This window comes from Varroa destructor, unplaced genomic scaffold (genome assembly GCF_002443255.2).
Source record: "Varroa destructor unplaced genomic scaffold, Vdes_3.0 BEIS01000001.1, whole genome shotgun sequence".
Classification (NCBI taxonomy): domain Eukaryota; kingdom Metazoa; phylum Arthropoda; class Arachnida; order Mesostigmata; family Varroidae; genus Varroa; species Varroa destructor.
Window position 1 is genome coordinate 53773339 of NW_019211454.1, and position 13596 is coordinate 53786934.

A 13596-nucleotide genomic window follows, 5' to 3' on the forward strand; every position below is an offset into this window, starting at 1 on the left:
CACACATTTGTCTCTCAAATAGATATAGTTTCAATTAAAACATAATTAATTATAATGTAGAAGGTATACATCGTTAAAAAAAAAATAGGGAATTTTTGATAAGTTGGTTTAAGTTGTATGGAGCGTAGATCTGTTGTGTAGAAGAGATTATATATCATTGAAATCTAAATCTGTATTTTTTCCCTAGTACTTCGTAAATTCTTCGTATCAAAAATAACAATAATTCAGTATTCATTCATGAGTTATACTTGCAATTATTGCAAGTGTTTGTTAACTAGATAAATCATAGCGGAAATAAAAAAAAAAAAGCTGCGAAACAGAGGAAAAATTTATTTTACACGATTATTTTACAGTAGCGATACCATATCAAGGTGACTGATGGTACTAAGTTGAATGCAGTTGTCCGTTAAGTGATCTATTTTATGACTTAAACACAGTTCAAGTACTTCAGCTGTTGATTGCACTAGCAATGCTCGGAGATGCCGTTATTCTAATCTATCTAGCTGAAAACTCAAAGGATCAACCAGCTCAAACTAGATCTGATTGCGTTTTTCACCCATAAAAAAATAATGTATAACATCATTAATTTTTCTCTTGCTTATTCAGTCACACATGTTAATAAATATATTATTTAATACTATTATATTACAAAAGTTACTTTGCGACGTGGCGATCATAACATTTATTGTGTAGATCCCGACCCGTTAGATAGTTATGAGGAAACAATAGAGCGCCACGGCCTGAACAACAAAGACTCTTCTTGGTAATGTTGACCATCGACCTGCCTCTATACATTCATCTATATTGGCTAGCGAGTTTGAAACAGTTATTGAAACGCTGCTATAGGGATCCAGTTATATATACATAACTTACTTTCCGTTTTTTAAGAGTGTATGCCATCGAAGTACATGGCTAAGCATAAGCACGCATTAATCGAAACCTGTATCGTTATGTACTATATAATTCTATACAATGTGTTGCTGTTTCTATAGCAATCGAAAATCTCACTTTGTGTCAAAGCACGCGCCTAAATCGCCCACATCCCAGTTATCGCTTGACGTAATCGACGCTGGATCGTACGTTTTTTTAGTTTTTGACCGTTTTCTGACCAGTTATTTTCTACACTATAATAACGTTTTCTAACTAAAATAGACTTAAGCCCAGCTCTGGAATTTGATGGATCGTCCTAAATGATTGTATATTCGGGTGTTACTTGGGCTTGCAGCAGACCAAATATGATGAATTCGACGGTTGATGCGACTGAGACACTGGGTTTTCACTATAAAAAAGAACGGCATTGAAGAGGCGATGCATTATTACCGTGAAGAGGTGAAGGCTTTTACGCAGTTGTTTACGCTTGAAAATTAGTACATACGTGCTAGATATTAGTACGTATTATAAAAATGTGAATTCGTTACTCCCGATACAAGATTATTGCGATAACAAACATCGATTTAAAGTAATTGAAGTCGTTATTTCTGCAGTATGTGTTGTTGATAGGGCCTGGAGTAGCGACACCTGATCATCTCCTTTATTTCATATAAATAGATAGAGGAAAATGCGTGGCAGGCGTATATTGGTTGAAGTGGTACGTTCCATTGTATCTCGTTTTGCCTTTACCGTCTTACATTGCTGATAAGCTCACTGTAGGGGCTCATATCGATTTGGAGGACTGAATCTGTTGTCAAGGTCGGCATTATTCCTGTTCCCGCCTGTCGCTTTGTGACAACTTGGCGATGTGCAATGCCAGTATTCCTTCTTCAAGATAAAGAAAAGCTGGACTGGTCCAAAGAAGGGAGCAGCTTCCGCTCTGTGCTTCAATAATGCGGCCTGCTTGTGAGGCGGAAATTATCGTCCACAGTTACGTGCTTCGCAAGGATGCTGCAATCTAAACGTACTAGCCTCTCATAACAAGACATTTCCTACAGCTTTAATCAAGGTGGTGACGTTTCTATTTCTCACAGTAGGCTGAAGACCAGAGCTATCTACATCTTTAATTATCATACATTTAAAAGGCTGAGAGATCCTAGGAAACATTTTAGGAGAATTCTAGGTTTATTACGAATACCAGAGTTGGAAAATTTATCGTTAACAATCTGAGATCTGACAAGAAATGCAAGGCTCAAGACAGAAGCATATCTTCGAATCTCACTGTTAGAGTTAATAGAAAGAATACTGTGCGCGAGAAGGAGCAAAAATTTATATTATACCCACCGTTGGTTACCATGGATAATCGAAGTGATCCTGAAAGGTTTTAATCCTGCAACAAACCATAAAATAAATCATTAAACAGCACGCAGCTTTTACTATGAATTCTATCCTTACAACCAATGGCGTAACTAAAGGCACATATGCGTCAGTGAAACCAGTCTCTGAAGGACACAATGTGTACGGTACTTCATTTCTAAGGGAATAATACTTACGCTGTTTAATTTTAATTTAATTCATAGAGCCTAGGTCATATCCTCTTTCAGCGTGTGTTGTCATCCTTCAATACGTACGAAGCTTGGACCTAGTGCTATCATTTAGTCAGCATAAGCATATCCCACTGGCTCGCATACGTCAGATCCTGCCACGTTTTACAATTGACTAAATAAATAGCGATTCTGACCTAACATTTACCTTTGAGTTTCCACTTTCAGCGATACACGCTTATTATTAGGAAATAGAGGGATCATGTTAACCACGTCTCAGAGAAATCCACCGATAATTTTTCTCGTTGCCTGTAGTCGATAACAGAAAGTAAACCAAATTGCCCTTACGTAAATAAAAAAAAGCAGCGAATTGGACTTGCAGATGGGTCGAATTTCCTGCGCATCTGATTTACTCATATTCGATGATAAATAATCGTAGCCTACGATTAAGAAAACCTCAGTATCCAGCCAACACTAGCGAAATCGACTGATGTGATATAGGCCAAGACGCATAGATGAACAAAGTAAGAGGCGCAAATGCGGTAGAAACAGCTCCATGTAAAGATCCAGCCAATAAAAGCATGACGAAGCATTTGACAGACCGTCCAAAGGTCCTGAGGCCTTCGTTTGGAAGTTGTGACAAGAGTAAAAAGTAACTGCGATAAGACTGGGATGGGTCGCAGGAACTGTAGAGATAATTACAAAGGGAAAGTGCCCCAGCTGTTGTCCAATGAACAGGCTGTAGTATTCGTCTTGCGCTGACTATCCGCTCTACAAACGTCCGCGAACGGGAGCACAAATGAGTTTCTGAACAGTGCAATCGTTGTATATCTATAGCGTATATTGTTGCAATGTTCATTCGTGTATGAACGTTTCTCCCGCAAGATGCACGCTTATATTCTACTTTTGTTATTGGGCAACATGGACTGAATGAGCGCTAATTTATTTGTGCAAAAAAACATTTTTGAGCGATTGATTTGGACACTTGTAACAGTTATAAGTTACCTAGCGGCCAATACAATATTGTCTATATGTGACTGACAAAGCAATATTCATATAGTTTAAAATAATTGTCCTTGGAAGTTGTAACTTTCGATCATATTTTCATAGGTCTCAGCCTTGTCGAAATAGTACAAGGTCGTCGTTTGTAAAGGAACTTTTCCAATGAATGCGCGTCTTTCAAAGTATATATTATATTACTTTTAATCTAGCACAATAAAACTCTACTCATTCGCCAACTTACGTCCAAGGTTATCCGTGATACAATACTAGATACTTTTATTTGGCGTATGGTCCTGGTAAACACACAGCTATTGTAGTTCTAGTATTAAAGTAGTTTTGATAGCTTCTCTATTTTTAAAAAAATTCTAATTCAGTGATGGTTGACACCTGCGTGCAGATTCTGTTAATGAGAAACAGATAGGATATAACAGATATAAACTTATTGGGCCATTCAGGTCAACATTCCTCCTGCAGGGCGTTGGACGTAATGCGGACGGTAAAGTAGCTTTAGTTAACTATGGACACAAAAGCATATTCAAAGGCATGCGCATGAGTGATTATCTACATATGACCCTAAACACACGTAATTACGCTCCGGTATAGATTATTTCGCCAGGTGTTTATAAGCGAAGTGGAAATAGCTCGTTTGTACGCGCATTCTGTCGGAGTGAGTCAGTGGATCCGGGAGAAACAAAGCTAGGCCTAATGGACTAGCTGTGTGTCAATGCGACGCTACATATACGCCATATGACTCGCCGGCGACGGGGATGGCAGGTGGAGCGGACTGCAGTGGTAGAGGACGTCGCCTCCAGATGAAGATCGCACATGATGAAGTAAAAGCAGCATCAGCAGTTGTAGCAGCTGCGCCGGGATCAGTGACATTCGTTTAACGTAACCCAAAAACGGTTTGCTTCATTATGCAGTACGCAACGCCTGCCGTGATGCCACTCTATTTCTGCAAGCCGTAGGATGGATAGGCAGGCATTCATCGTTCTTCTGTGCGGCTACCAACTATCCCGGCCTACACAGCGAAGGCGATTCGTATTAGACGTGTGTACACTATACGGATATGCCTGTAATCACTATGTGTGAAGACGGGATGCTGAATAGGAGCTTAGTGATGTTTTACCTGATGTTCAAGGGGGGCACCCGACACTGGACATGCTAAAATACGAATTAACCGAATTATTATGTTACATGTAGGGTAGGTTTTGCTACATAACTCATCTTATCGCATCTGTGATGCAAGAGTCTTTTATTCTTGCCAAACATCCTATACCATGGATGTCCTGAGAAAGCATCCGACGAACTTGTAAGACAATTATGATTGGCATCAGCCTTTTAGGGCGTTATAAATGGATAAGTTACGTTCCACCAACGATATATAGCATCAATGAAAATGATCCGGACCTACGAAAGTAATTTTACCGCTTGGTCGAGGACGAGTGTGACCAGGATTAATCACACATAAATTGCACAACTGATGATCTGCTGATGGTTTGCTGAAGCTGAACAGCTTCAGCAAAACGAGTTGAAATCCTAGCCGTATTTGGGGAAACCCGAAAATGAGCGTCGAGTAATCATCTAAGAATCCCTGTGCAGCTTATAGAGCCAAAGTTCCTTTGAAAACAACAATGGAGCGGTAGCAGTAATCGATGGCAAGTTCAGGCTGGATGTCACTTAGTTGGCCATTGTGATTTGACTCCTCTCAATTTCCTTCTATGGAATAATATCAAGGACAGAATCTATATTCAACAATAAAAACAATACATGAACTAACACAGCATCCGCGCGAAGTGATTGATTAACAGCATCGAGTTCTGCACACCTGGCAGGAGATTTGGCTGATATAATTTTTCATGGGTAGGGAAAATTAATTCCCTGTACGGGGCGGATGTAGGGATAAAATTGTACACAGGTACTTCCCGGTAACCCTATGTAGGAGAGCACTTAGCCTTTGGTTTCCATTAGCAGATTTTTTTGCTGGCATTGATCATCAACCCAGTCATTCATTAATTGAAGCTTGATTACGATGCTTCTCCAAGATAGCGTGATCGTTTCGATACATCGGTCAGCTAAAACTCTAGATCGTTCTACTAATCCACGAGCATCGATTTTAGCGGACGCGTATCCCCACTTGCACCACTTCTAGGTCCTATTTCTGTATATCTTCATCATTTCTATATATCAAAATTCTGGCTGAACCATTATTTGACTATACTGCGAATCTAATTATAAATGCGAGTCATAGTTTGTAGTTTGCTTCGTTTCTTGCTACTGAAAGGTGCTTCTGTAATTAGCTATATTTTATAAAAGTCGGTTAGATTTTATTTAATTGATGGTATGAAGTTAATGGAAAAACATTTGGCTTTTCAAGAAAGTCAATTTTAATTATAAATGCTTTATTTTTGTAAAATACAATTTCTATGTTGTTTATAGACTACTTGTGTAAACTACTACTCTATACTGTGGCAAACTTTTGAAGATCTTGAACAGAACGCGTTGTCAAATTTATTCCAAGCTGCCGTAGTGCAGTGTATTAAAATCAGAGGAATAGTTTAACTACTAACCATATTAAAATAGCTTAAAAGTATCGACATGTAATTGTTTTATTAAGAAACAAGCTGACTGATATATTTAAATATAGCCTCACTAAGTACATGGTTTTTTATGATGAGCAAAGCTATTTTGTGTCACGAGTAATTCTACTATGTCTACTTAGCATTGCGGAATGGCAGCTAGTCTTATCCAGGTTAGCAGTCCATGCAAACCTCGATCATCCCTAACTTGATTGTAGTGAAGAAAGACTCACTGTCATTCTAAGGAAAATGAGAGAGTAACCCTACTCAACCATAGTCTCTAGTGTATTATACATTCATATCTGCCATAATTGACCTGTATGACATTTAATTTACCTCGAAAAGTCTGCATTTCTTATGGGCTATGCCAGCAGATTTCACACATACCAGAAGTTTCAAAGTGCATAAACTTCAGAGTGTTACGTCTTTTTCCGTGTCTTTATTCCTCATTAACACAGCCAACAATGACTCGTCTGCGCAACTCCGAGCAATACATTGAAGTATTAATTTGTTTTCGTTTCGTTTCGTTGCTTTCTGACATTCGTTTATTAGGGACCTGTTACGGCGAGAGGGGTCCACTTGCTGCTGTCTTAATCACACGCGCGTCACCGATATTTAGCCTAAACAGACTATTTAAAAAAAAAAGTGAGAAAAATTTGAAGCGATCGAATAGGTTTTTTCATTATTCAGCCAAATGTATGGCATTTTGCGCACAACTGTCTAATTAATGGTGACAATCGCTGATATATGAAGAATATTATGGCTTTAATTTGATCATTCCATACATTTGTTGGTTTTCATCTTTTTTTTTCTTTGACTTAGCTATATTTAAATGAATGCGAAGGAAGTGCAGTTTATGTACACGGTTACTCTCTTCGTGTTGCTAATTCTGCCCCCCCCCCCCCCCCCGGTATGGATCTTGTACAGAACCTTTTAGCTTTACAAAGCATTAGATAGTTTCTTGACAATCTCTTGCATTGGTCCCTTTCACTTGTTATGACTGTGCCTTTGTCAATGGATGCAAACAAGTTTCACCCATGTTCTAATCGCAGCCACACAATGCCTGTTTATGGTTAGCCTCCACCTAATGGGCGACCGCTGAAAATTTATTCTTCATCGAAAGTTTGTTGGCCAATAGCTTTTTGCCAGGAAATGCACTTTCTTTTTATTAATATCGAGCCTGTGAGCTCAAAGTCTGATGAAGGCAAATATCCGGCTTTCGGAGCATGACAATGTGAATAGATCGTTTCGTTTTTAAAGGTGGAAGGCACATGTGCAGTATTTTTGTGCTGCAAAGTCTGTTGGTTGTATTGAAGTTGGCATCAATAGCATATGAAGATCTGAGCTAAGCGTCTGATCTTCTTCTTTATATATTTATTCCTGTTCCATTTACAACACCCAATGGAATCGTGCATGTATCAGGTTGAAACCAAATGGGAAAAACGAGGCAAGGGGAATTAATTCAAAGTTTTAGAGTTACAAAAGCGTTAACTTCTTAAGCGTTAATAAGTTGTTGCAGAGTATGTGCCTTAATACCTTCTCTTTCTTATAGACGTATTATAGAACGACATCTTTAGCTTTCATTGATTTCTTCCGAAAGCGTCGGATGTAAATCAACCAGACAGATTGAGTCTTCACTTTTTATTAGTATGTCGAACATCTAACGTTGCATATTCCTCAAACGAGGCATTATGGCACCTTGGCCTATGCGAGAGAAATTTAGGTGACATCTGAAAACTTTATTAGCTCTGGATCGCGCTAGCAAGTAAGGGGGAAAATACTTAATTTTTTGCAAGTACAATAGAAGGTTTCAATGTATACATTTGTTCAACATTAGCTTTAGATTCACATGTTGTAGAACTGCGCACGATGAGCACGAAACGATGAGCGCAATATGATATAGAAAATACCATTGAATATCATTGATTCTATACCGTCGCTGATCGCTGATTTCAAAGTACTATATGTGCTTATACTATATGCTACTATATGTCCCGTACCGTTACTAGACATTCCATGAGCCGACTTGCTGCCAACACGAAGTGAAGCATATGTCTATTTGTGGGTTCGAACATAAACCATCACGTGTACCTACAATTAGCAGAAAAATACGCTACCATTAAGCTGTCTCGAAGGGTTCCTAATTACTAATCTTTTAAATGTTGCCTACAAGTAACTAAAACGGCAGTGGGTACTAATAAAGATCTGAGCGTATTGGCCATATTAGGTATCTGACTAGTTCAGATATGTTATTAATCCGGAAAGGATTGTTGAACACTTTTCGGTTTTTAGCCCTTTGCAACATCCGTTTAATTACAAACGTGTATCGTTTGACAGCCCTACCAAAGGCCGTAGGCTGCTTGTTTAAAATGTGCTACGTTCAGCCTTCACATGTATTTTAGTTTATAGGGCAATCTATTAAACGATGAAAAGCTGACCAATGTCAAATAACTATTCAGCATTAAGAACTGTAAATCTATATAATACGGAAATTGTGGCGGAAAAATACGGAAAAAAAAAACAGAATATACATCTGACAGCAGGATTTTGGCTTCTCTAATCAACCAAATTAGATGATGCGTTTTATGGTAGCTTTCTAGCCAGATAACGGTGATATCGTTGAAGATGGACTATTTTTTTTTAGGCTAATAGTTATCTTTCACTTAATTTACATTTATTCGCTAGAAAACATGGTACGATACAGTCAGTTATGCATCGTTACAATCCATATTAATGTCGTCGAACAGTGTATAGAGAAATACAATTTAATCAGATCTTATTCACTACATGTTGAATTGCTACATGCCTTAGCTTACACTAGTCAATATACTTATTCAGCCAGGGACGATATAATCATAAGCGTAACTGGTGCATGGGGCAAAATTTCACTACATAAAGTAGAGGCTAAGTTAATTTGAAACTGGCCGGAGATACTGCTTCGTCTTTAATATTAAGCCTCGTTGGTTCTAAAAATGAGCTCGTTGGGTAGTACGTTACGCATATTGATGCGGTGGTCTCGTTTTATTTGGTTTGCAAGCTGTAAAATAAAAACCAGGATATTTGAATGTTTCATTGACAGCTTTGTTTTTCTCTTTTATTGCATTAATATGACGTCCGAAAGGTTCGCGGATGCATTTCGCATCAATGGCTCCCTCGCGTAAAGAACAGCAGGAAAAATAGAAGGAGAGGAAATTGAGTCAGCGTTGTCCTGTCGTCGGCCCGTGGCAGTGGTACCACTCGTAACTCCGTCGAGTTACAAGTGCTTTGACTGCCCTGTTTTGGCTCAGGATAGGCAACGTTAGCGTGCCTTAGGGTTATGCGTATACACCTGCGCTCGGGATTGTCTAGGTATATGGCAGAACGACCTGAGAGGATACTTACTGATTATTTGGCATACCCATCTCTTTTGAACGAGATCTGCCTTATATTGCGTTTATCCATCACCTGATCTCTTGGATCCAGACATGGGACGTGAGTCCGTTCAACAACAGACATATGAAAGCTTTAGCATGCTTTCAATGGCATTAACGTTTCTCATGGCTGGATATTTTAATCTCTAAAATACTGACTAACAATGGCTCGTTGAGAGAAAAAGAAGTCTTAACCGAAACTGAAGTGAATATGTCTTATATTTTAAAATAATATTACTAAATTAAATATGCGGCGTTACCATCGATAACCTTCTTCCGTTTTTCTGGTAACACCGTAATTCAATTAGTGCAGAAATTCTGGGTGAAAAATTGTTACAGATCATCTTTACATCTTTCCATTGAAAAGTTCCGCGGCGAAGTCCTCAGATTAATACCCGTAAGGGGGCTCTACAAAGGCGAAAACAAATGATAATCTAGTGGGGCATGACGGGGTCTATACGGCGCACGTATTAAAATTTTTGATTGAAATGATCTCAATTTTTGCCAGCTAGCTCGAGACGTACATGGTTTTTTTCGTTGTTAAGGTGGTAAATACTTTTCCGTTTACTACTTCTGATCGATTTTTTCCAATGGTTTGTTCTCATTTTGTTAGCGGTTGACACTAGAGGTCCAAATCAATCGTTTCGCCAGGCTATAGCGACTCATCTCTAATTTTGGCGTCAGCGCCACAGGTTGTGTAACCTATTTTTGTTGTGTTTATTTACATATTATTGTTGTATGTGGCACACTTTTTATCGCCCGTGATGAAATGATTAAGTTGCTGTACAGTTTTGCAGAGGGAAGTACGGTCGAGTGAATCTATTTGGGCTGATTCGTGTGGCACCAAAAGATCGGGCTTCTCTTTGTAGCTGGCGTTCTTAAGTTAATTTGATGGTGAATATTTAGTCCCTTGGCAGTGTTGTAGCTGTTGGTCTCGCTCAACTTCCACAATGATTGTATCAAGTTTTTTTGTAGACTGTCACAAAAAAAAAAAAAAGTATCGTCCACATCGAAATTTCCACGCAGGATCTTTTTTCGGGAAGTTTTTTGCGACCGTGCATCTGTACTATAGTAATACAATTGTTTATATGCTTAGAATGTTTCTAGCGTAACGAGATTATAAATTATAGTGAATTTTTATAGAACTACGAAACGTTAAGTCTAAATAAAGCTATTCAAACAATGTAAACACAGTTCCGACTGTCAAATGCCCACTTTCAAATGACCCAGACGACCCAAGTAACCTGAATTTAAAGCCATCTAGATAGAAGGACAGTTAACACGTTTTTGACAATACAATATTATTAATAAAGTGCGCGTGCGAAGCTTGTTTCAGTAGAGTAATTGTCCTGGAAGCCGTCAATTCATTAAAAATTGATCAATATCTTCGCGTTTGCCTTCGCATCAGCACGCTGTCGTTCCCGACATTAAAATAATAACATTACTGTATCTGCCTAAAGTGTGTTTTTAAACAAAACATACAACCATAAATGGCGCTTGTATTGCTACCAGATAACTACCAGATGCTAACAGATACTATTCAATAAGTTACTAGTAAGTGGCATTCACTTGTAACATAGAGGAAATTAGTACGACGAATATATAACAAATTTGATAACAGCAAAATTGGACGACGTCATTTGTTCGAAAACTTAGTAAGTATATGAATAAAAGTGTCCTTTATTATTACTATTAAATATGATTAAGGCTTAGAAATGTAATTCTGTTCGTGGCTTCCTCCTATCTCAGCAATTGAGCGACAATTTTTCAAAAGCAAGATCTTTTATGGATTCAACAGCACCTGTGTCTGCCACGCTTCGAGACACACTGCCCGCGTCATCGGTACGCTTTCAAAATAGAGAGTTTCGAGATATGATTTGTTGTCCTCTATATCACTGCTAATCCTGTTGGCGACAAATACGAAAGCTAAAAGAGCTGTTCTTAGCCAATCCCGCCTGTAACCGGCAGCCATTATTTAAGGGATAAAAATGCAGTATTCTACATTGCCTTTTGTCAACCGTACGTCCTAGAAGATGAATAGACCTTTGCATGCGGGGTCCAGTGACACCTTATGGATATAGCGGAATGTCGAAGGGTTCATGGTGCGAAGTAGATCCGCCGTCCTACCGAGCCTTTATTGGAACCTGCGCAAATATTCTGTCACTTTCCGTATCGAAATCAAATCAAAGGTTTCGGTTATCATCTCATGTCACATTTACGAACGAGTAGTGAAGCTGCCTGTGAAATTTAACTGGCATTGCTCATATTCTAAAACTTTTAGTACTGCTATACGTAAACCTTCAAGCTCAGTTGCTTCAAGGAAACAGCTTTTACAGCTGATCCGTTTGCTTTCTGTGTTTTTTGCTTACGTACATCGGACATAACCGCTAGGTTTTTCCCTAAGCTGATGTTCTACCTTAACGATTTATAACTTCAATACTCACTAAAATTTTAACTTTTTGCCCGTTTTTTGGTCCTGGGCCGTTACGTGTCTTGATACGTTACTTCTGCATGAGTTATTCTGCTATCTTAATTGGACATTGTACGCAAACACATACGAACCTAAACCACTGCTATGTTGATGGACCCTAATTATTAACATAATCAGCAGCGCTTATATAAACATAATAAATGACTGAGGCGATCGTAATACTTCGAAATCTATTAAATGGCATTAAATTTAATTTTGTACGAGTTCACTTAATCTCGCAACGCCTCTCCCTGTTTGTCGAATTTTTTGCCTACGTTTTATCTAGCTCGATTGAAATATATGCGGATCGAGGGCAGTAACAACAGTTGAGTAAAATATAATTTCTCTATCCGAGTACAGATTGTCGTCTGTATTGGATCAGTTTCTGCACGATCAGAACAGGCCTGCCTCATGAAACGGCCCGAATGTTCCCGAACGAGTATACGGTTTGAACGTACCTCAGGTATATATATATATATATATATATTAATAGCATTTTGGTAAATTAAACTTTTACAAATGCATTGAAAACAATATTATGCGCTAGAAGCGATGAAGATAATCCGATCAAATAACACTTGTACTAATCTCGATAATAGGTTCTGTTATACACGATAAACGGTAGAGCTGTTACAAAAGAGGCCCAACGGTAAGTCACAGCATTTTACTCACGTGGACTGCGCGATACGAGGTCAATCAGATCCTGTAAATCAAGCCACTTCAATAAAGACTTTTGCGGTAGGGTTGTACAACTGAAGAAATCTGCCGTTTGACAGGTTGCAGTTCATATTCTTTTGACTTTGACCACGAAGTCATTAGCGGAAGATAATGGCCTTTAGCGCTGATCTTTACATGAAGTTATTGGAACTAGTTTTCCATTAACAGCGTCAAGGACAGATTGGGTCATCCAATCTAGTGGCCTAGATAACAGGCGTTCTTCATATAATTTCCATTTGAATGAGTCTGGGTTTCCTTTCTTTCATCAAAAGAGTTCCAGCACACATCTAAGACCTTCCAATATATTTTATTATTAGGCAGCAGGCGTCGAAATCCAAACAGAGAGTGGATCCGGAAGATATTAGAAAAAGAAGAAGAAGAAGACGACTGTCAACAGAATTGGTTTGCTCTACTGAATATTATAATCGGATATGAGTAATGGATGAATTTTATATTATTGATTTTCATGAAGACCATCTTCGCCGAAGGGGCGATTCTTACATAGTAAAATTATAGTAAGGTCTCTTCAAATTATCACTAGTTCAAGACAAATGCCAACAATTTCAATTGACTCAGATTCAATACGGTTGATTAGTTTTCTAGTGATAATCTAAGCTCACGCCTTATGCATTCCGATAACGCTGAGTTTGTGCTTTTTTTTTATGTATAATTTAACCACGATTATTTAATACTTTTTTTTCTGAAAATACTTGGCCTGTATTTGTGGTCTAGTACTAACAGAAAGCTCTCTACGAATCTCTTGATCTTAGGATATTTCAGTTTGCTGATGGAAGATCAAAGATATTGAAGGGACCATCCGAATATCATGGCTGATCATGTCCATCAACGGCTACATACCCAACAGCTAAGGTCCGATGCTTCGAAACATAGCCATGTTCGTATAGATATAAACAAGCAATTATATGCGGTCAATTTCTTTTTTTGTTAAGTTAATATTTGCATGAGGTTTTCAACTGATTATTGAAAGCAGACCAGGTGTAGGA

At 38.4% G+C, this 13596-nt stretch overlaps 1 protein-coding gene and 1 long non-coding RNA gene across 4 annotated transcripts in view; one reads left to right on the top strand and one right to left on the bottom strand.

Annotated features, from left to right (window-relative positions):
- Positions 1-310: 310 nt before the first annotated feature.
- Positions 311-13596, bottom strand: part of Ktl (BTB/POZ domain-containing protein Ktl) — a 103307-nt gene continuing 90021 nt past the window's right edge. The window contains exons 6-7 of one of the 3 annotated variants that reach the window (XM_086977795.1): positions 2215-2260; positions 311-1279 (exon numbers count right to left, since the gene is read on the bottom strand). In XM_086977795.1, the coding sequence (XP_086833921.1) occupies positions 2255-2260 (6 nt within the window). In that variant the 3' untranslated portion in view covers positions 311-1279; positions 2215-2254. Of the gene's footprint in view, positions 2261-13596 lie in introns of all 3 variants that reach the window. The other 2 variants (XM_086977794.1, XM_086977793.1) reach the window with 2 other exon arrangements.
- Positions 11790-13596, top strand: part of LOC147758817 (uncharacterized) — a 55075-nt gene continuing 53268 nt past the window's right edge. Inside the window, exons 1-3 of the long non-coding RNA XR_015319400.1 lie at positions 11790-12338; positions 12910-12994; positions 13363-13487. This is a non-coding gene — a long non-coding RNA (uncharacterized LOC147758817). The remainder of the gene's footprint in view (positions 12339-12909; positions 12995-13362; positions 13488-13596) is intronic.